Genomic DNA, 23,161 nt, shown 5'->3' with positions numbered 1-23,161 from the left:
CATCTTAATTTTGCATTTCTCTAGTTCAGAAGTTTGTCTTTTTTTCTATACCATCAAGCCTTCCTCGCTACAGGAGCCCCTTCTTCACTGTGTCTTTAATCTCTGGCTGGGGTTCTCCTAAACAGGTCAGGACACCTAATGCCGACCGGACTTTCCGGCAGACTAGTTCCGACAGTCTTCCCGACGGAGTTTCAGCAGAGTTCCGACGGACTTTGCGAACGAACTGACTTAGCCGCACACGAACGGAATAAGTCAGTTCATTTTGAACACGATGACGTAAGACGGGACTAAAAAATGAAGTTCAATAGCCAGTAGCAAATAGCTTCCCTTGCATCGTATTTGGTCCGTCAGACCAGCATACAGGCGAACGGTTTTCACGATAGGAATGATAGGATAGGAGGCCGTTGGACAGATTTGGAACATGTTCTATTTGTAGGTCTGTCTAATTTTTTTACAAAAAACAATTGGATTAGCCCACACATGATCGGATTGTCCGACAGACTGATTCCGTCGGACTAATGCCGTGTACACACGGGCGGACTGTATGGCCTACTTAGTCCGTCGAAACACATTTCAGCGGACAGTCCGCTCGTGTGTGGGCTTCAGCAGACTTTTTCAGCGTGCAGTCTGGCGTACTAAGTATTTCGGATTTTTCGAAATTCTGTCCGTCATACTTTGGTTTCAGCGGACAATCCGCTCGTCAGTAGGCTAGTTCGACAGACTAAGAATGGCGCATGCTCAGAAAGGATTTACACAGCGGAAGGGTGCATTGCTGTGTATTGGACTTCCTATTTCTAGTCCCGTCGTACGTGCTGTACACGTCATCGCGCAAGCTTTCGACGGACTGTTTGTGCATCCGTGTGTGGTCAAGTCCGTTCATTCGAAAGTATGACGGACTGTCCGTCGGATTGTATGACGGACTAAGTAGGCCATACAGTCCGCCCGTGTGTACGCAGCTTTAGTCTGCCGGAAAGTCTGTGTGTACACAGTATAAGACTCCCTCTGGGACAACAAGGACCTCTCAGGGCTTCACTCATATACATAATTTTTTAACCTCGTGTTCCTTCTAATCTTGGTCAACAAGATAATAAATGTATATAGTTTAGTTATTCTGCGCTTGCCCAATCTTCAATGCAATAAATACCATAAATGTATTATGTGAAAAAAAAGTGATACACATATACACACACAGAAAACAATATATAATCGGGCAAATACAATATATAATATGTAGGTGAATAACAGCAGTCCTCCTTCCAATCACTCTACTCCATACTCCTCCAGCAGGTTTTTGAAAAGATTTTTTAAAAGAAAAAGAAGAGGAACTTCATAGTGCAGTAAATCATGGTAGTTTATTCCAAAAATCTTCTCATGCACAGCGAAGAAACACAAAACACACAGCTACAAGCTATCAGGCTGTGTAGTGATGTCACAAGACTCTCTCCAACCAATGCTTTTCCCTGTAATAAGCATCGACGGGGAACGTAGCTGTGTGTGTTGTATTTCTCGCTGTGCATGAGAAGATTTTTGGAATAAACTAGCATGATTTACTGCAGTTCCTCTTCTTTTTCTTTTAAAAATCTTATTAAAAACCTGCTGGAGGAGTATGGAGCAGAGTGATTGGAAAATCATTAATCCATCATGCTGTCCTTGACGGGGGAGAGTGGATATTCCTTGTTTGGAGCGGACCGGGTGGGATATCACAGCTGATTACTGCTGATACCAGAGTGAATGGAAAGTTATTAATCCATCTTACTGTCCTGATGGGGAAAAGTGGCTATTTCCTTTTGGAGTGAACCGGGTGGAACATCATAGCTGATCATTGCTGATACCAGGCGAGTATGACCCCTATAATTTGGGGTCCATCATGTTCGGCAAGAGGCCATCTGGCTTTTTTAAGCTCACTTCTCCGTTCAGATTCTAAGCATATGGACTTCCGTCCGGATGTGATCGAGGCAGCTCCGTTACTCCTGACCATCCTCCGAGACATCAGAGTATTAGCCGGTATCTAATTCTCCACCACCGAACAGGGGAGTGTGCACTGAGGCTAATGATGTCTTGCTCGACCACAAAGAAGTCCGCTAAGGGGCTCCAGGATCAGCGGCAAACTCGCTCCATTAAGGACACGGCGCATGGCTCCGCCACGCCATCTTGTCTTCCCCGCCAAAGCTGCGGCTGCAAAGATGGCACAGGTGAAGGAGACAGAAGGAATGGATCCAGCACTAGATCTGGCTCCTGCAGTGGACACCGAGGCAATAACCCGGCCGATTCTAGAGGCAATCAGTGCTAGCAGAGCAGAACTAGTTGGGCGCATAGACCACCTCTCATCTGAATGCAACCTGATCAGACACGATCTGGATAAGGTCCGGGACCGCCTGACCACAGTGGAGATGCGGGTCTCAGATGTAGAAGAAGCGTCTCGTGACCTTGGTGCCCAGCTGGCTGAACTTAGAGACAAAGTAAGAGCCTTACAGCATAAAGCCATTGATGCGGAGGACCGCCAAAGATGGAAAAACATACGGGTGGTGGGGCTCCTGGAGGGGGCTGAAGGGGACAGGCTTGCTCAATTTGCTGAGCACCTCTTCAAACAGTTGCTCTCCGTGAAAGATGTGCCTCCTACCTATGTAGTCATACGAGCAAACAGGGTCCCTACTGGCAACAGATCCCCGGTTGCTTTCCCTAGGCCTTTCTAGATTTGCTGCTTGAATTACCGTGACCGTGACATGATTCTGACCCAGGCCAGAAAACTTCAGCAGCTACGCCATGAAAATGCACGGGTAATGCTGTTCCCAGACTTCTTGGCGGCGACACAACAGAAACGATGTACGTTCAATGAGGTCCTAAGGCACCTGAGGGAGAAAGAAGTCAAATATAGCATGCTGTATCCCAGCAAGCTCAGAGTTCAACACAAAGGATCGGTAAAATTTTTCTAGCACCCTGAGGAAGCCTGTGAATGGATGGATAAAGAATTCTAGTACACTGAGTTTTACTTCCAGGCTTACAACCGAAACTGGTATGTTTTTTTTGTTTTTTTCTTATCCGCATGGTTCCTGTTTTACCCTGGCCCTGCTCTCCAAGCTCTAGGACTTACACTCTGACAGTCATCCACTTGAGCGCACGCCAGAGGAGCTATTACTCCTAATCCATGGGAACTAAAGACATGTGTGTTGTCATTCATTGAGCCGCAATCTATAATGTTTTGTGGAGATGAGGGAAGGGCCATGGAGATGTCATAGGCTATGGACTACCACCCATACTCCATTTTCTCTCAGACTACCCTGCCCTATCGGTGGCCCTCACGTGCTCACACCTGGCAAGGTAGAGTTGCAAGCCTGTGAAGGGATGACCCCTAGCTCTTGTATTACAAGTCTATGGTTATGCTCTTTAATTTCTCCTACTTTCTATTTCCTTTTTGTTTGTTTTTTGCTTTGCACCTCCCCCGAGGTTACCATATACGCAGCACTGCTTATTTCTGCATGATACTCCATTACTCCCCGTTGGAGCATACGGAGGTGATCTGGAACGATCAATGGAACTGGCAAACTTTCGATTGCTGCGACGGGAATTCAGAGAAATTTTTTTGTTTTTAATTTTTTCGTTCAGGGATGAAGCTATATGCCGTATGGTTTGTTTGTTTCTGGTATAAAAGCAAGGGAGGGTTCATCTAAAGTTACAGCTCGACATAGGGGTTCATGTATTGATCTTGTTTTCCTAGTACTTATGGTATTTATTATATTTGGGGATAGCTCCCCTTTACAGATGCTTTCCTGGCTAATAGTTATCAGTAATAATAGTAATGGCGAATGACATTAGAATGTTCGGGGCCTTAACCACAAACTTAAGAGAGGGCCACAACATTTCAATATCTTAAACGGACACGACCACATATCATATTCCTACAGGAAACACACCTGGACGGTAGCAGAGTCCTTTCTCTGCGTAAACCATGGATTCAAAAAGCCATAGATTCAACGTACTCCACGTTTGCCAGAGGGGTTACTATTTTAATTAGCAGAACTATACCCTGCAGGATCCAACAGGTGTTTTTTGATACAAGAGGCAGATATGTGGTGGTAGTCATGGATGTCTGTCACAAAAATATTGTGGTGGTCAATATATGTGCCCCCCCTTTTCAGGCTAAGATATTTGATTTATTGGCTAAAATTGCACCATATGTTCACTTCACGGTGGTTTTGTTGGGGGACTTCAATGCAGTTCTTGATGAAGTGTTGGACACTTCCAATCCAGCCAGGGAGGGCTCCACGGATCTAAATGGTTGGAGATTGGTAGCAGGTATCACCAAATTGTGGCGCTGGAAACATCCAGATGATAGGTGCTAGAGCTGCACGATTAATTGTTAAAAAAACGTGATCTCGATTCACCCCCCCCCCCCCTCATGATCACTTCCGCTGAGAGTAGGCGATTCATATAAACAAGTGGAGAGATTATCTGCTCACTCAGCAGTCAAAAGAAAGCATCCTGGGTAATCTGCCAAGTTTAGAACTTGAAACATTGTAACCAATTGTAAACATTGTAACTACTTAGATCAAAAGGGACAGAACTTCTTGTGTAAACAAATAATCTGGGCAGTCTGCCAAGCTTTCAACCATGTGTAAAAATGCAGGAAGTTTAACCACTTAAAGTCTAAATCTTTTTCTGACACTTCTTTCTTAAGTTAAAATCAAAATTTTTTGCTAGAAAATTACTTGGAAGCCCCAAACATTTATTATATACTGTTTATATATATATATATATATATATATATATATATATATATATATATATATATATAAATAAATTTATCAGAGACCCTAGGGAATAAAATGGCAATTGCTGCAATATTTTATGTCACGCTGTATTTGCCCAGCAGTCTTTCAAATGCAATTTTTTGGGAAAAAATACACTTCAATAAATAAAAAAAGAGAAACAGTAAAGTTAGCACTTTGTTTTGTTTTAATGTGAAAGATGATACGCCGTGAGATTCGTGAGTTATCGTGATCTATCTTCTAAGCAAAAGAATCTAATTTTAGCCAGAATCGTGCAGCTCTAATAGGTGCTATTCACATGTTTCGATGGCCCACAGATCCTCCACCAGGATTGATATGGCCTTTGGGAACAATTTATTGCTACCTTATGTGAAACACATCACATTTGGCTGGAAGCCTGACTGACCACAACCCCACTTTTGTGTCGGGAGCAGGGGGGGGGGGGGGGGGGTGATAGCTCTCATCCAGATGGCTGCAAAATGAACAAGCTTTGGTCCAGTTGACAGAGGCCATGATATTGGTCCTCCAATGACAACACGGCTGACCCTCAAATTGTATGGGATGCCTCATGGGGTGTGGGGTGACACAGGGGGGGGGGATATATTTCAGCCATCAAGACAGTGTGGACACAAGATAATGAGAAGACAGAACTTTTACAACAGAGGGAACAGGAGAGTGCGAGGGCTCATGTGCATGCCCCTACGGGGGCCTCGTATGAGGCCTTGCTAGAAGCGAGACGTTCTTTGTCCATTCACTTCATGGGACAGTCCCATGCAGAGATGGTAAAAAGGGCTCAGACAATCTTTGCGGAGGGGGATAGGAATGGGAAACTCCTGGCTATGCTGGTGGCTGATTATCATCAACTCACCTGCATTCCAGTCATTAGAGAGCAGGGGGGAAGTCTGATTGACGAACCTTAACGTATTATGCAGGAGTTTGTCAAATATTATTACTCCTCTCTATACTCCCTGTGAGGGGTTAGCTCGGCAGCGGGTGTGTGTGACCCCCTGGATGGGTTCACAACACAAAGTCAGGCACAGCAGACAGCGGTGTAGGTTAAAAAAACAAAAGATCCGGTTTATTTATGCTACATGCAGTGATACATATAACAGCCAAACAAAATAAAACAAGAAAATAAATCCTGGTCAGCTTGACCTCTAACTACACACGTAGACTCCCTGTCTAACAACTGGGTGCAGCCTTGTGCTGTACCAGTCCCTGCCTATGTTGTAAAGGTTTTGCCACACAGGCGTTAACTCACCGCACAGTACAGGTGACACACTCCCCAGTCTATACAACACAAAACTGGTTCCAGGATGGAGCATCTCCCTATGCATGCTGGGGTTTTTTGTAGAGGTCTTAATGAGCCCACTTACTACAGCTGGGCTCATTAACTCTTCCCCTCTAATTGTAAAAGTCTGCATAAAGCCTGAATCTAGGACACACATATTTCCCATCCTGGATACAACCAGGTGATTTTACCTGCGTGCTGCCACATACCCCCCCCTCTTGTTTCAAACTTGGGGTTGTAACACAAGCAGCCAGACACGCATGTATCCGAGACAAAGCATCCACATTCCCCATTTTAACACCAGGGCGATGCTTAACTGTAAAGTTAAATTCCTGTAGGGCCAGGAACCACCTATTTACCCTTCTATTGGTCTCCTTGTTTTGAGCCATCCACTTTAAAGGAGCGTGATCAGTCACCAGGTCAAAGTGCCTACCTAGCAGATAGTACCGAAGGGAATCTAGAGCCCACTTCACTGCTAAACATTCCTTCTCAATCGTGGAGTAATTTACCTCATGGGACTTCAACTTCCTGCTGAGGTAAATGACTGGGTGCTCTTCTCCGTTCCAGACCTGGGATAACACTGCTCCTAACCCAACGTCTGATGCATCAGTTTGTACCACGAAGTCCTTAGAGAAGTCTGGTGAGTACAACACTGGCTGGCTACATAAGGCTGTTTTTAAGGACTGAAATGCTTCTTCAGCCTCTGGGGACCATTTAACCATGACCGACTCTTTCCCTTTCGTCAGGTTGGTGAGGGGCACAGCCTGAGAAGCAAAATGGGGAATGAATCGTCGATAATAGCCAGCGATTCCCAGAAAGGCTCGTACCTGTTTCTTGCTGTTGGGACGTGGCCAACTCTGTATGGCCTCGACTTTATTGACTTGGGGTTTTATCACCCCCCTCCCAATAGTGTACCCAAGATATTTGGCCTCCTTCTGTCCAATGGTACACTTCTTTGGATTGGCCGTAAACCCAGCTTCCCAGATAGAGTCTAGGACTGCTTGTACTTTTGGTAAATGTGAGACCCAGTCTGTGCTATGAATAATCACATCATCCAGGTAAGCTGCAGCATATATTTCTGATGGGGCCTCAGAATCTTAATCATTTTCCGCTGGAATGTTGCCGGTGCATTCTGTAACCCAAACGGCATTCTCTTATATTGGAATGCCCCATCTGGGGTTACAAACGCAGTTTTCTCCTTGGCCGACTCGGCCAGGGGAATTTGCCAATACCCTTTGGTGAGATCAAGAGTTGTCATATATCGGGCTGTTCCCAGCCGGTCAATCAACTCATCTATACATGGCATGGGGTAGGTGTCAAATTTTGTAACTTTATTTAATTGTCGAAAATCGTTACAAAACCGCCAGCTTCCATCAGGTTTGGGCACTAGTACGATAGGACTGGACCAGTCACTCTGGGACTCCTCTATCACACCCAATTCCAGCATCCTTTGAACCTCCCCACGTATTGCCTCCCGTCGGGCCTCTGGTATTCTATAAGGTTTTAGTTTTACCCTTTCTCCTGGCGGGGTGATAATGTCATGCTCTACGCCAGATGTTTGTCCCGGCAGCTCAGAGAAAATCTCTTTGTTACGAAGTACAAACTCTTTAACCTCCTGTTGTTGGGCTTTCGATAAGGTGTCTGCTATTCCAACCTCAGGAACTAAGCAATCAGGCTGTACTTGTGACAAAGTCTCTGCGACTAGGGATTCCCTATCCCTCCAGGCTTTCAGCAGATTGACGTGATAGATCTGCTCCGGCTTTCGCCTTCCTGGCTGTCTAACCCTGTAGTTCACCTCACTAATTTTTTCAATTACTTCATATGGACCTTGCCATTTGGCCAGAAATTTGCTTTCAACCGTAGGGACTAGCACCAAGACCCTATCCCCCGGGGAAAAAGTACGTGTCTTGGCCCCACGGTTGTACACTCTCTGCTGTGCTAACTGCGCTTGGGTTAAATGTTCCTTTACAATTGGCATTACCTGTGCAATTCTATCTTGCATCAGGGCGACATGCTCAATCACACTCCTGTGAGGAGAACTCTCATTTTCCCAAGTTTCCTTGGCGATATCCAGCAGCCCTCTTGGGTGTCTCCCATAGAGAAACTCGAAGGGTGAGAAACCCGTAGAGGATTGGGGTACCTCCCTAATGGCAAACATCAGATAGGGTATTAGACAATCCCAATTCTTTCCATCTCTATCCACCACCTTCTTTAACATTTGTTTTAGGGTTTTGTTGAATCTTTCAACCAACCCATCTGTTTGGGGGTGATACACAGATGTACGCAATTGCTTCACTTTGTACAACTTGCATAATTCTTTCATAACCCGGGACATAAAGGGTGTACCTTGGTCCATAAGCAGTTCCTTACAAATACCCACGCGGCTAAAAACAAGAGATAGCTCTTTGGCTATGGTTTTGGCCGAGGTATTTCGAAGAGGAATTGCTTCCGGATATCGGGTGGCATAGTCCAATATAACCAAAATGTACTGATGCCCCCTAGCGGACTTCATTATCGGACCTACCAAATCCATTGCGATCCTTTCAAAGGGGACCTCAATGATAGGAAGAGGTACCAGCGGGTTACGGAAATGTGGCATAGGTGCCGACTTCTGACACACAGGGCAGGAGGAACAATAATTTTCTGTTTCCTTCATGACCCCAGGCCAATAGAATCTCTGCAATACCCTCTCTCTGGTTTTTTCGGTCCCCAGATGACCTCCCAGAATGTGCCCATGGGCCAATTCCAACACCAACTTCCTGTAAGGTTTGGGCACCACAAGTTGCTCAATGGTTTCTTCTGCCCTTTGAGCCACTCGATACAGCAGGTCCCTTTCCACAGTGAAGTACGGGTAAGTGCAAGTCTTATCTGGGTTCACTAACTCGCCATCTATTTTCACCACATTTTCCCGTGCCTTTATTAGGGTGGGGTCTTTTAACTGTTCTGTGGCAAAATTTTCCCTGTGAACCTCAAGATCCGAAAACTCCACAGACGGCATGTTTTCAACTGAGGATGTTGGCTCCTCCCCAGTTTCTCGAGTTTCCCCCGCCAATACCGACAAGGGAAATTCAGGAGAGTCCTCACCACCCCCAGAGGAATTCTGGTCATCTTCCTGGTTTATAGGGGCACCAGTGGGGGCCTCAGGACAATCCCAGAGTTCCCAGAATTTTGGAAAATCCCTTCCCACAATAGCATCATGTGGTAAGTGAGACACTAACCCCACCTGATGAGAGAGGTTACCTTTGGGGGTCTCAAAAAACACTGAAGTTACAGGATACTCTCGGGTGTCCCCATGCACACAAATAACAGCCACCCTGTTCTTCCCAGAGACCTCTGTAGTAACTAATTCAGCTTTTATCAATGTTACCAGGCTACCTGAATCTAGCAACACATCAACATGTCTACCATTAATACATATTTTACATAAATGTCTCTCAGGTCCCCGAATGGCAGTGCATGCAACTGTCGCAAACAGCGACTGACGTCTCTCCCTTATAAAGTCACATTGCATAGGCTCATCCACAACTGGGCAATTGGCTGCAATATGTCCCTCTTGCCGGCAGCGGTAGCAAATAATCTTTTTCGCTGCCTCTTGCAGCATGGGCTTCCTGGGCTGCTCCCGCCAGACCTTAGGTAGAACTCCCACCCTCTCACTCTCTCCACCCTCACCCCTTGGAGTCATCTTACCCGCCACTGGGGATGATCTGGTCTTAGGGGGGAAAGTCCGTGAGTCCCTGGAAGATGTGGTCAGGTTCTCTGTAGCCAAGTACCTCTCAACCAGATCCACAAGTTTATCTGCATTTTCTGGGTCTCCATGGCTTACCCATTTTTGGATGGCAGTAGGAAGAGCTCTCAGGAAACGATCCATAACAACACGTTCCACAATGTTTGGTGCAGTCAAAGTCTCTGGCTGCAGCCACTTCCTGCTCAGGTGAATGAGATCATACATTTGAGACCTGGGAGGTTTTCCAAACTGAAAAGTCCAGTTATGCACACGCTGAGCCCGGACGGCCAGGGTGACACCCAGCCATGCCAATATTTCTGCTTTTAGCACCACATAGTCTTTTGCTTGGTCAGGCTCTAGGTCATAATAAGCTTTCTGCGATTCCCCAGTTAACAGAGGGGCCACCAGTCCAGCCCATTGCTCCTTAGGCCACTTTTCCCTTTCAGCAGTCCTTTCAAATGTGGTCAAAAACACCTCCGGATCATCCTCTCCAGTCATTTTTGTCAGTAAACGGCTCACACCAAAGGATGCGGTATTATTGTAACCACTTGCTTCATTGGTCTGCGGACGTTGCTGTATTAATGTCTCTATTTTCTGTTGAAAATTCTGCTCTTGCTTCTGCAACAGGTCTATGAAGCGGGCTTCAGATCGCTGCTGGGCTTGTTGCTGAGCTTCCAAACTCTGCTGGTGAGCCTTCTGCTGATTTTCCAAACTCTGCTGCAAAGTTGCATTTATCTGCTGCTGGGCTGCAAGGCTCTTTTGTAAACCTGCATTTGTTTGCTGCTGATTTGCATTTGCTTGTTGCTGGTTTGCATTTGCTAGAGCCAGCTGTCTCAGTATCTCCTCCATGCTGGCCTTAACAAAAAAAAAAGTGGCAAAATTCTCCACCAACTGTGAGGGGTTAGCTCGGCAGCGGGTGTGTGTGACCCCCTGGATGGGTTCACAACACAAAGTCAGGCACAGCAGACAGCGGTGTAGGTTAAAAAAACAAAAGATCCGGTTTATTTATGCTACATGCAGTGATACATATAACAGCCAAACAAAATAAAACAAGAAAATAAATCCTGGTCAGCTTGACCTCTAACTACACACGTAGACTCCCTGTCTAACAACTGGGTGCAGCCTTGTGCTGTACCAGTCCCTGCCTTTGTTGTAAAGGTTTTGCCACACAGGCGTTAACTCACCGCACAGTACAGGTGACACACTCCCCAGTCTATACAACACAAAACTGGTTCCAGGATGGAGCATCTCCCTATGCATGCTGGGGTTTTTTGTAGAGGTCTTAATGAGCCCACTTACTACAGCTGGGCTCATTAACTCTTCCCCTCTAATTGTAAAAGTCTGCATAAAGCCTGAATCTAGGACACACATATTTCCCATCCTGGATACAACCAGGTGATTTTACCTGCGTGCTGCCACATCCCCCATCCCTTCTTATGACCTCTCGGCACTAGAATCCCTTTTAAATGACCTACCGATACCAAGACTTTCTGAAAACGACATGAATATCTTAGATGCTATAATCACAAAAAAGGAAATTGAAAAGGCAATGCTTTCCCTCAGAATAAGGCTCCGGGTCCAGATGGCCTCCCCACTGACTTCTACAAGGTTAACGTTGAAATATTAGCCCCTAGACTAAATTTTCTATTAGAATATTGCCACAAACAGGACACCCTACCAGACTATGCTAGAGGCCTATATGGTTCTGCTATTAAAACCAGGAAAAGACCTGAAGCATTGTGCATCATACCAGCCAATAGCTTTACTAAACATGGCCCTAAAAATTTTGACAAAGATCTTAGCCCTCAGACTATCCACTGTACTTTCCACTATTATCAACATAGATCAAACAGGCTTTATGCCAGGAAAGTCGATTGACACAAATTTAAGGAGACTATTCCCCCAGTATTCACCCACTTGACTTCATCCACTCGACCGAGGACTGACCGCATTAGAGTAGTGGTCTCTATAGACTTTGAAAATGCCTTTGACTCTGGACTGGCTGTATATGTTCAAGGGCTTGGAGGTAATGGGATTGCTGTTTAGAAAATGGATATCCCTGCTCTATAGGTGCCCGAGAGCGGCGGTCTGGCTGGGAACCACCACTTCGGATTTCTTTGAGGTGGGCAGAGGGACTCGACAGGGCTGCCCATTATCCCCCTTTGTTTTCTCTTGCCCTGGAGCCTCTGGCGGTCGTACTCAGGTCATTCAGAGAGATAAAATCCATCCAGGTGGGTACAATAGATGAGTCCTTGGCGTTATACATGGACGATATGCTTTTGTTCCTTGATGACCCAGGGGACTCCCTGAGAAAGGCACTAGGGATCTTCGATCATTTTGCTACCTTCTCAGGGTTAAGAGTAAACTGGGGTAAATACTCTATTCTATTCTGCCAAAAGATCCAGAGGCCAAGGCAAAGGCGGACCCGAATCTACCGATACAATGGGTCTCATCCATCAAATACTTGGGAGTCCAGGTAACAGCAAACGTACAGGATGGCATGGACTAGGCTCCCACTGTCTCTAATAGGTAGAATCAGTCTATTAAAAATGAAGTTTCTCCCTGTGGTTCTGTACTTTCTGAGACATGCGCCTGTCTGGATTCCGAAGTCATACTTTCGGAAGCTTGACAGCATTATCTCATTGTTTCTCTGGGCTCCCAAATCTCCAAGAATAGGACTCGAGGTATTGCAGGAGCCTGGGGATCAGGGGGGCTTGGCGTTGCCTGACTGGCAAAAATATTACCTAGCGGGGCAAATGGTCTTTTTTCGCAGGTGGTTTACTGCTGATGATTGAGATGCGGCTACGGTTTTGGAAGCGGCCCACCTGGGGTCATATGACAGTCTGATTTGCTTTGTTTAGGGGCCTTAGATTTGAACTCCCTCTAATGCCAACGATGAAAACCACCATCAGGGCATGGGGGACAGCGTTGAAGGTGGCATGCCCCAGTTATGGGGGGGGTGTCGGCTTCAACCCTCATATGGATGAACCTGACCTTGCCCCAGTTCTACAATCTTACAGATCCTATGATCTGGACAGTTAAGTGAATCAAAACGTTAAAAGATATAACATCCTATGGTGAGCTACAATCTTTTTCCCAATTATAATCGAGACATGATCTTCACAATTCTTATCTGTTTAGATTTCTACAGATTCGACATGCCTTCCAGATGCACTTTCGAGAGCTGAGGGTGTCCCGGCCCTTCTCTCTGTTGCCAGGCAAGGAATTGTCAAAGCCTCTTTCGGCAACTTATAAAGAATTTTTTAAGCTAACTCCACTGGCAATCACCAGATGTAGGGAAAGATGGGTGAAGGAGGTCCCGGATGTGCAGGGTGAGGACTGGGACGATTTATGGACCCAACCATTTAAACACTTGGTGTCCGCAAGGGACAGGTTGATCCAGTTCAAATTTTTGCACAGGAGTTATTATACCCCAGGGAAAATTTTCGCTACGGCCTTGGCAGAGTGTTGGAGATGCTCTCACTCACCTGCTGACGCCGATCACATTTTTGGGCATTGTCCCCATATTCAGAGATTTTGGACTGATATAGTTTCTGGTATTACGGAATTAATATCAGTTACAATACCAATGGCCATTAGGGTTTGTCTCTTGGGTCTAGTGGATGATGTAGTGCCAACACGTGCCATGCAAACAATGCTTAATATATTCCTCTTCTACGGGAAAAAGGCTATCTTGTTGGCCTGGAAAAAGCCAGAGGCTCCGAGCCTCTCTTCCTGTAAGGGTCTGGTAAACTCCATGCTTCCTTACTACAAAGCTACGTATGAAGCTAGGGGCTGTATGAAAAAATTTGACAAAGTGTGGCACTTGTGGTTTAACTCTAGTAACACAGTAGGATAAGGGAAGGGGCATGCTGACTGCTGGCACTGAACCAGTCAAATTCTCTTTTATGTGATCAGTATAAAACAATGTTTATTCCTAGGAGAAACCTCCACTAAGACCCGTAACGTACAAATGTACAAATTAGCACCACATAGGAATTAATGATGGAAAACTGTAGATCCTGCTATTTTGGCGAGCTGTGGCTTGTGGGTGGGGGGTGGGATTGTTAGACAGAAGGTCTTTGTTAGACAGGCATTAGGCCACGTTGGCATTGTTATGGATGGTGTCCTAGCTGACACGTCCTAATGCTGTATGCTATGCTTATAAAACACAACAGATTTTTTTTTTTTTTAAGCATATGACCAGTCACCATTGTGAGGAACAGCATCTGACGTTGTTTTCATTATCATCTTGTTTAAAACCAATTTGTTACTGTTGGGACTTTAAGATACTTTAAATATATCAAACACAAGGATTCATTTTGGATTTAATCCTTAACCACTTAACCACTGGGCACTTAAACCCCCCTCGTGACCAGACCAATTTTCAGCTTTCAGTGCTCACTTTTTGAATGACAATTAGTCATGTAATACTGTACCCAAATGAATTGTTTGTCCTTTTTTTCATACAAATAGAGCTTTATTTTGGTGGTATTCGATCACCTCTGTGTTTTTTATTTTTTGCGCTATAAATGAAAAAAAACGAAAATTTTGGGAAAAAAAGCATTTTATTTAGGTTCTGTGATAAAATTTTGCAAAAATATAAATTTTTCTTCATAAATTTTGGCCACAATTTATATTGCTACATATCTTTGGTAAAAAATAACCCAAATTAGTGGATATTATTTGGTCTCTGTAAAAGTTAGAGAGTCTAGAAGCTGTGGTGCAAATCATAAAAAATTGATCACACCTGATGTACTGGTGGCCCATCTCATTTCTTGCGACCCGAACAAGCCAGAATAGTGCAAATACCGCCAAGTGACCTTTTTGAAAGTAGACAGTCCAAGGTATTTAGTAAGATGCATGGTGAGGTTTTTGATGTAAATTTTCCCACAATTCTTTGCAAAATGAAGTTTTTTTCCATAAAATTGTCATTGTAATAGGTTATTTCTCTCACATGGCACGTGTATACCACAAATGACATGTGTGGGACTTTTTCACAGCCCGGCCACATAGAAGCCCAACATGCAGCAAGCACCATTACGTGTTCTAGGAGCATAGATTACACATCTAACTTGTTGACTACCTATTACACTTTTGAAGGCCCTGGAGCAATGTGGGACTGATGACATATGGCACTAATATGGGGTAATGATGACACATGGCACCGATGACATGTGACAATGATACGTGGCACTGATGACACTGATATGTGGCACCGATGACACATGACACTGATACCAGATGGCACGTAACACTGATACGTGACACTAATATGACAGATGGCACTGACAGGTGGCACTGGGGACAGATGGCACGGACAGATGGCACTGAGGACAGATGGCATTGGGCACTTTATTTTACCTTTTGTGTTTGTTCACCTTGACGCTGCAGCCGTTCACTCTCCCTCCTTACACGCTGTCTCTGTGTGAGGAGGGAGAGCCGGCCATGACAGATGATCTAGAGAGGGCTCTAGAGAAGTCCTGGAGGCAAATATGGGAGGAAGAGACAAGGGAGCTAGAGAGCAGGAAGTCTTGACAGAAGCAGAGAAGATGGTTTGGGTGATATATTGAGACAAGATTGATTATGTCCCTTGGGACAGAGTTTTAGATTGCTTTGTATGTTAGTAGTTTGTAATTTTTTTACCAGGGCAGGCAGAAGCCAGTAGAGGGATTGGCAGAATGGAGTAGCAGACACTGAGCTGTCAGTAAGGTGGATGAGTCTGGTAGCAGCAAAAATCAGTTTTTGAACACATAAGCCTGCACCCTTTGGGATTGCCATGGCTTATTTCCTGAATATACTCCATTTTGAACCAGAGAGGGCCCATTCCCTCTATCTCTTATGGTCAGAACTGAAAGCAAGACCTTGCCAACGATCTGAACCTTGTCGACTGGAGCAAAACCTGGTATAGGTTACAGTTCATTGACGGACTGCTTTTTCTATATTCATGACAAAACAGGGTTTTATAGACCCACCTACAGGACTAGGATACCAGGCAAACAAAAATACTCAGTTAAAAAATGAGCTCCAGTAGGAAAGTGAAAAAATTAGTCAATATTGTATGAAAAAAAGAGTTGTTTTTTAGAAGTACCAAAGGGCATAACATGATGGGTAAAAAATGAGCTCCAGTAGGAAAATTAAAACTAAACCAAATATACACTTGCAGACAGGAGTTTCATAGCAACATTAATAATAAAATGTTGACAGTATGAAAAATTGGCCTGATGCGTTTCAACCCATATACCAAGGGTCTTCTTCAGAGGATCAGTCTGCTGAGAAAAATATATATATTGTAGGTATACATGTCAAAATTATATACGCACAATGGAAGAATAAATGCCATACAATGCAGACATGTAATATCGTTACCCAATAGTGTATGTTCAACAAGGAGAAGACTTCCTACATTACTTAAAAACGTATTTCCTCTCCCCAGGTGGTCCCAGAGCACCCCGCAGTCCCAAAAACTGAGCCGGGTGATAATCCAGTGATATGGCTTAAAAAAAAGGGAAAGTCACACTGAAAACGACCCCCCAACAAACAGACTGTGGTCGGATGGAGGTTGGGTCACAGTATGTGCGTGAGCAGTCAAACAATAAATTCACATGGTAACTCCCAATTACTTAAAATAGAGAATGTGACAAAATAAACGCATGTATACATATATATAATATAATACACATGCATATATGGGCCTCTGGTCATTCAGACAATATGTGCATAGAAATAAGCAAAATAAATAAATAAACGGAGGGTCAGAGTGACACTGAACATAAGCTCTATAAGTGAAAATAGTATGCCATAAACAAGTGTATTCTGCACAATGAAAAGAAGAATATTGGGGGAAAAAAAACCTCAAAAAAAGTATGTGCACATAATAATATGATTGTGAAAACAAGTGCAGATTAGAGGAAGGAGGATGAGCACAAGAGATGTGAAAGGGAGAGGGATAAGTAAAGGGGAGAAAGCTGAAAGTGACAAACACAGGAAAACATGACTAGAAAAGACAGTGAAAAAAATATATATTGTGCGCGAAAACGCATGTCAATGCAAAATAAAATAGCAAACAAGGCAATGCTAACCAAAACAACAGCAAAAGAAACAACCAAAGCAGTGCGAGAAAAAAAAAATGTATGAAAATGGGGCAAGTGCGGAAAATGAAAAAAAATGTGTACTTAGCCATGTGGTTGTGAAAACAAATGCAGACAGAAGAAAGGAAGATGACAACAAGGGATGTATAGGGAGGAGGAATGAGTGAAAAGGAAAGGAAAAAGAAAGGAGTGAGAGTGACAAACACAACTAAAAAAGGGGGGAGGACAGTGAAAATATATAATATATATATCTATCTATATCTATATCTATATATATATATATATATATATATATATATATATATATATATATATATATATATATATATATATATATATATATATATATATATATATAGATATATATATATATCTATATATATATATATTATTTATATATAATATTATATATATAATATTCTGCGCAAAAACGCACGCCAATATGAAATAAAATAACAGACGCTGACAATGCTGGAAAAAAAAAGCCATAAATTAACTTGGTGGTGTTCCACACAAAAAACAAAAAATATTAAAATTCCTTAAATAAAAATTTGGGAAAAAAACATTTTTTAGCTCACCTCTAAATGCCTGTTGCTAGGGGGTCTCTCGTAGTCTGCCTCCTTCAGTGCCTGGGCTCCTGACATCACTTCCCCTCGGCGCAGGAAGGGATCAGCTCTGCTCCCTCCCTCTTGTCAGTCATCTGGGACATGTGACAGGTGGCTGCGCGGCTAATCACGGCGTGTGGCGCTGTTCGCGCATGCGCAGTGGGTGCCCAGCTGTGAAGCCACAGCTGGGTGCCCACAGTTCCAATGCCGGCGCCACCGAGCGGAGGGGGGGACGAGTGGGGCTTCGTTCCCCCACATCACTGGACTCTGGGACAGGTAAGTGTCCGATTATTAAAAGTCAGCAGCTGCAGTATTTGTAGCTGCTGACTTTATATATATATATATATATATATATTTATTTTTAAGGGGAACGCCTCTTAAAGAAGTATTAGAGGACATATGTGGCTGCACCATACCACCCAATATAGGGAATTGAGGGTGTGTACCAATCACTGTGAATCCGCAAACCCACCACCCAGTCGATCCGTCATGGAGGGCATGGCCGCCGTGAGGCTTGCCTCGTATGGCTTCCCCAGCGTTCGAAGGCCAAACGGTAATGCAATAGCGTCACTCTCGACCCAACAGCGTGACATCCCCGAGTCATGCGCATGCGGGGATGTGCCATTTGCATAGGACTTCCTTCTACAGTGGTCTCATATGGAACTAAGAAAAAAACTCAAACAAGGGACAAAATACACCCAGTCAGCGTTACCTCCCCAATGATAATTTATTATACCTTGTGACGCCACCTCCTAACCCTGCAGAAAAAAAAAAAACCTCAGTTAATACAAAAACCTCCTTTATAGTAAACCTCCCCAAACCCACCCTCCATAAAAACCTATCACTAAGAAAGATTGGATGCAGTCCCAACAAAGGGAGCTGGGTTAACCCTCTCCAACATCCCCCAAATAGCCATAAAAAAGCACCCATCTGGGACCCTATAATATCACTACAACTCTACTCTGGGTAATGCCACACCTTAAAGCCACAACGGACGAATGGAGAACTGCACCAAAGCACTGTGGGTGTACATATGCCTGAATAACCAGTCTGTCTTGGCCTGTCCATCCCAGTCACCTAGGGTTAGAAACTAGAAGTGTGGTCAGTCATACAGTCATGGTAAAGGCTCATTTACCCAAAGCAGTACCAGGTGTAGAATGTGACCAAAGCCACTAAGATGAAAATCAAGCAGTATCTGATAATCCATGCTGAGATAGAAAGTGAACACTGTCCAAGCAGCTTGAAGGCAGTCTCAATCTAACGCAGATGTTAAGTACTGGACAGTCCATTCATAATGAGAAAGTGCCAGCATAAAAATAGTAGTAAGCAACAATGTGTATGCTTGGATGGGATAATTCCTAGTATGGCTTGAGTCACGTACTATAGAGACTCTCACATAAGTGTGTATAAAAGCACTGATATCACAGGGAAAGTCCACTACTGGTTAGGTATCCCTCATACGGCCGTATATCAGTTGCAGTAGTATCTTACATACTCACAGCCCTCCATCCATGATGGAATTCAAGGTGGTTACGTGATGTGCTAGCACCAGACATTACTTCCGGATACAACACAGGCAATCCAGTGTGGTTCCTATAGGGCATGAGGTGGCTGGGCAATAGGGGGGCAAGTCTCTCCATCTACATGTTTCGTCCCGCCCACCGGAAACTTCGTTAGGACATATGGGATTGGCATACATGACCGACTTGACGGTAGCCAACATTAAGCCTATGACCTGTATGTAAAAACACAGGGAGGGCCACTTGTAAGTCAAAAGCTGCTGGAATGCCGACCAGAGCTTCAAGAGTTTGTCTGATTGAAGGAACACACTGGTGCGCTCTGAATCAGGGATCAATCCCAGATACTCCAGATGTTTGGAAGGGGTCAACACTGACTTCCTAAAGTTCAGAATCCACCTGTAAAGCATGGTGATCCCCACACTGTCTAGCAGCGATGAGCGGGTCTCCACGCGCAGGAGCAAGTCATCCAAGTAGCCGATCACAGCAATTACTTGTTGTCTCAGCAAGGCCAGGTCCGGGGCCAAGACCTTGGTAAACATCGCAGGTGTGGAATCCAGACCAAAGGGCAGTACTACAAACTAATAATGAGCGTTCCCAATAGCAAAGCGTAGGAATTACTGATCCCCCTCGCAAATGAGAATGTGCAGATAGGTGGACTTGATGTCTATGGAGGACAGAAAATCCCTGTGGCGAAGGGAGGCTACCACTGAGTAAATGGACCGACTCCTGAAGACACTAGGCAAATATGACTGGAGACCTAAAGCAGAGAGGGGGTTTTATACCCAGAGAGGACTGCCTATAGGAGGTGCCGAGTCTTTTTGTTTGCCTAGTGTCCTAGTCCTGAAGGTGGGGCTATAAAACCCTATTTCGTCATGGATATAGAAGAAGCAGCTGTGTCCATCAATGAACATAAGAGAAATGTTCCTCTAACACCTCTATTTTGGAAATGGTATATAAAGTTCTTTCGGTGTTATTGGGTACCAAAAATCCCATGGTCTGTTTCCAAGAGGTCAATGAGCATATAAGTTTTATGCTGGTTAATGAAAAATTATCTAGCTTGATCTACCTACGTACTATGTAGGTCTATGTACTAGGTCTATTCCCGAATCCAAGGGGAACCCACTCCCATTCTTTCCCTGATTTCCTTCCCATACCAATACCACTTTTGCTCCCCTCCCGCGCCCTCTAACTGCCACTCCTGATTTTTAAACCTCCAGGAGCTCCCTTAAATTTAGCTCTCTAAGAGTTCTTAGAGTCTCCTCTCTCTAGTTTACCCCCAACAGCCCCCGCCCCCTCCTGTTTCACTACTCTATGTGGATCCATGGGACACTATGTAAGCCCACTTTCCTAACTAACACTATTGGGGCCCTGCATAGCCCCCAGCAGAGACAGGGGCTAGAACCCTGTAAACTTGTAATATATGAACCTTATTTTGTACCATTATCTTCAGATACTTTAACCCATGCATGGGCCGATTTGTTATTCTTGCAAAAAACCCAATAAAAATGAGTGAAACAGACATTCATTCTACAGTAACAGTAAAATAGGATAACTGTTACATATACTCCCATAAAGACTATGTCTTTTTTCAGGTTTCCGCTGGACAATGTTAAACTGCATACTGCGTCTATGACAATAGAATTGCTTCATAGTAGAAGGGTCCAGGTACTTAACTGGCCTGTCTGCAGTCCAGACCTTTCACCAACTGAAAATATTTGGTGCATCTTGAAATGAAAAATACGACAAAGATGACCCAGGACCATTGAGCCATTAGAATTCTATATCAGGCAAGAATGGGACAACATTCTTCTCCCAAAACTCCAGCAACCGGTCTCCTCAGTTCCCAGACAATTACAGGGTGTTGTTAAAAGAAGAGGGGATGCCACACTATGGTAAACATGGCCCTGTCGCAACTTTTGAGATGTGTTGCTGCCATCAATTTCAAAATTACCTTATTTTTTCTTAAAATGGTACATTTTCTCAGTTTAACATTTGATATGTTTTCTATTGTGAACAAAGTACAGGCTTATTATGCACAAATTAAACAGAATTGGTCCCAGAACAGAGCCCCGAAGTAACCCATTTACAACGCTTGACCATTCAGAAAATATGCCATTTATCACCACCCTCTAGATGTTCTCCTGCAACCAGTTTTCTGATTCATCATCATCATCAGTATCAAATACCTTTGTAAATTAGGCATTTGTAGGTTACTGTATGAAATGCCCTTGCAAAATCTATATATACTATATCTACAGACCTTCCTCAAAAGTACAGCTCACCTCATAGAATGTTAAAAGGTTGGTATGGCAAGAGTAAATCCATCAGGGTTTACTTCCTCTTGAAGTAACTGCATATGTAACTAGAATAATTGTCTTCAAAAGACAATTGCAAACATCTCAGGCTGGCCCATGTGTAGCAGTGACAAGACAATAATCCATTATTATGGAGCTGAAAAAAAATTGTAGCTCATAAATGAGAAACTTCAGACTAGTCATATATAGTACAAAACAGTGCTAGAAGCCTAGATCAAACAATATACATCCTAATGAATAGTGCCTAATACATTACTATATTGCGATAAAACAAATATACAAAAAATCTGAAAAGTGCTTAGGTGCTCTGAAGGGTGAAGGGTTGGAAGGGTGAAATGACTCCCCCTTCGGTGACCCCACTTACCAGAATTATTAGATCCTCAGCTTTGCAGTCTGGGATCAAAAAAGCATTGATCAAATGATCTGGGGATATGCTGGATGATTCCTCAGCAAACATTTGCAGGAAGATTTTTTATGACAGGAAGGATCACCTCGCCCCCAACACACACATACTTGTTGCTGCCCACCTAAGACATTTTATTTATGGCAAAATCTACAAAAATTAAAGGAAAAGGACCATGTGACTTACCTGATATTGCTTCTTTAACAAGCTTTCTGAACTGTGTCAGAATTATTTTGGCAGAAATGTTTCTATCATCATCTACATACTTATCCATAAAGTATGCCATATTGCGTTTACAGCATAATGTATAGAACGCTCCACTTCCACCAAACTCTGTCAAGCTAATTCTTTGATCATCACAGATTGGTATTTTCAACATGATATCAAACTCATTTGGTCTAGAAATCTAAAAGAGAGTAAAGAATGATTGTTTTCACTATTTGACTACAAAAAGGAGCATTAATTATGTTTTAAAATCATACTTCTTTAACCATAGATTATAGAATACATTATTCTTTATCCACAGGTTATATGTAGCTACCTTCAGGTGATTGGCCATTGGAAGAAAAAGCTGCAGGGTCGTTTCCCATATAACTCCTCCCACTCCCAGCAAGCCGCAGTTTTTTTGCTAGTGCCCTTTTGAGATGGAGGATTTGGTTTTCAAAGATTCATCCTGGCTGAACTAGAGATTGTGGCTCCTGTCTGTAGATTTTGGATCAGCTGAATACTTGGCTGAGCCTTAGGCAATTGTACCCACTCCCCCCTTGAATGAAGAAGCGGGGCCAGCCTGCAAGGACTCCTTGGACACTGGATCTTGCATGAGCGCTCCGGCATGACATATGGTGCATTGTGTTGAATTAGTTTCAGGGTGCTATACAGGTTCAGGGTTTATGTCCATCAGCGGATATAGCTCTGTACTTGAAAACCCCTTCAGGGGTATGCCCAATGAGGAGGGAGGAACCAAGATGGGCCTTGGGCTGGCTGATTGTGGGCCAACATCTCCTGCCATGAGCCCAATTCTCTGTTTTTCCAATCTCTGGGGTCCAATGGACCATCGGCTGTGACAGTTAAAATGTGTGTTGCAGCCATGAGTAGGAGTGTCATTTTTGGTGTATTTATTTAGGTACTTTTTCTTGTGGTAGCTTCTACTGCATTTTCCGGGCTGCCATAGTGCTGTTTTGGCTAAGTCCCATGCCTATCATGCTTGCAAGCAGTGTTTATATTCAAATCCTGGTGCATAGAGGACAAAATGGTTCAGCATTAGGCTCCTGCATTAAAACAATACAGCGAATACCTGGGCTCTGTCTGTTAAGAGTGCCTAGCATATATGGCAATAACCCTTCTCAGCTCGCAAAGGCTGTTGTGAGAACCCTTCTCGGGATATTATAGCATCACACATGGCAGATCTTGAGGTTTAAAGTCCTGACCCTGTGTTGGTAAGGCCCT

At 43.9% G+C, this 23,161-nt stretch overlaps 1 protein-coding gene across 1 annotated transcript in view; it reads right to left on the bottom strand.

Annotated features, from left to right (window-relative positions):
* The window catches only part of LOC143988102 (cyclic GMP-AMP synthase-like), a 161,269-nt gene that overhangs the window by 68,726 nt on the left and 69,382 nt on the right, over positions 1-23,161 (bottom strand). The window contains exon 3 of the mRNA XM_077487385.1: positions 21,902-22,121. Coding sequence (XP_077343511.1) covers positions 21,902-22,121 — 220 coding nt within the window. The remainder of the gene's footprint in view (positions 1-21,901; positions 22,122-23,161) is intronic.

The sequence above is a fragment of the Lithobates pipiens genome, unplaced genomic scaffold (assembly GCF_037356315.1).
Source record: "Lithobates pipiens isolate NorthernLeopardFrog02 unplaced genomic scaffold, aLitPip1_a1.2 Scaffold_18, whole genome shotgun sequence".
Classification (NCBI taxonomy): domain Eukaryota; kingdom Metazoa; phylum Chordata; class Amphibia; order Anura; family Ranidae; genus Lithobates; species Lithobates pipiens.
This window is presented reverse-complemented; position numbering and strand designations above follow the sequence as displayed.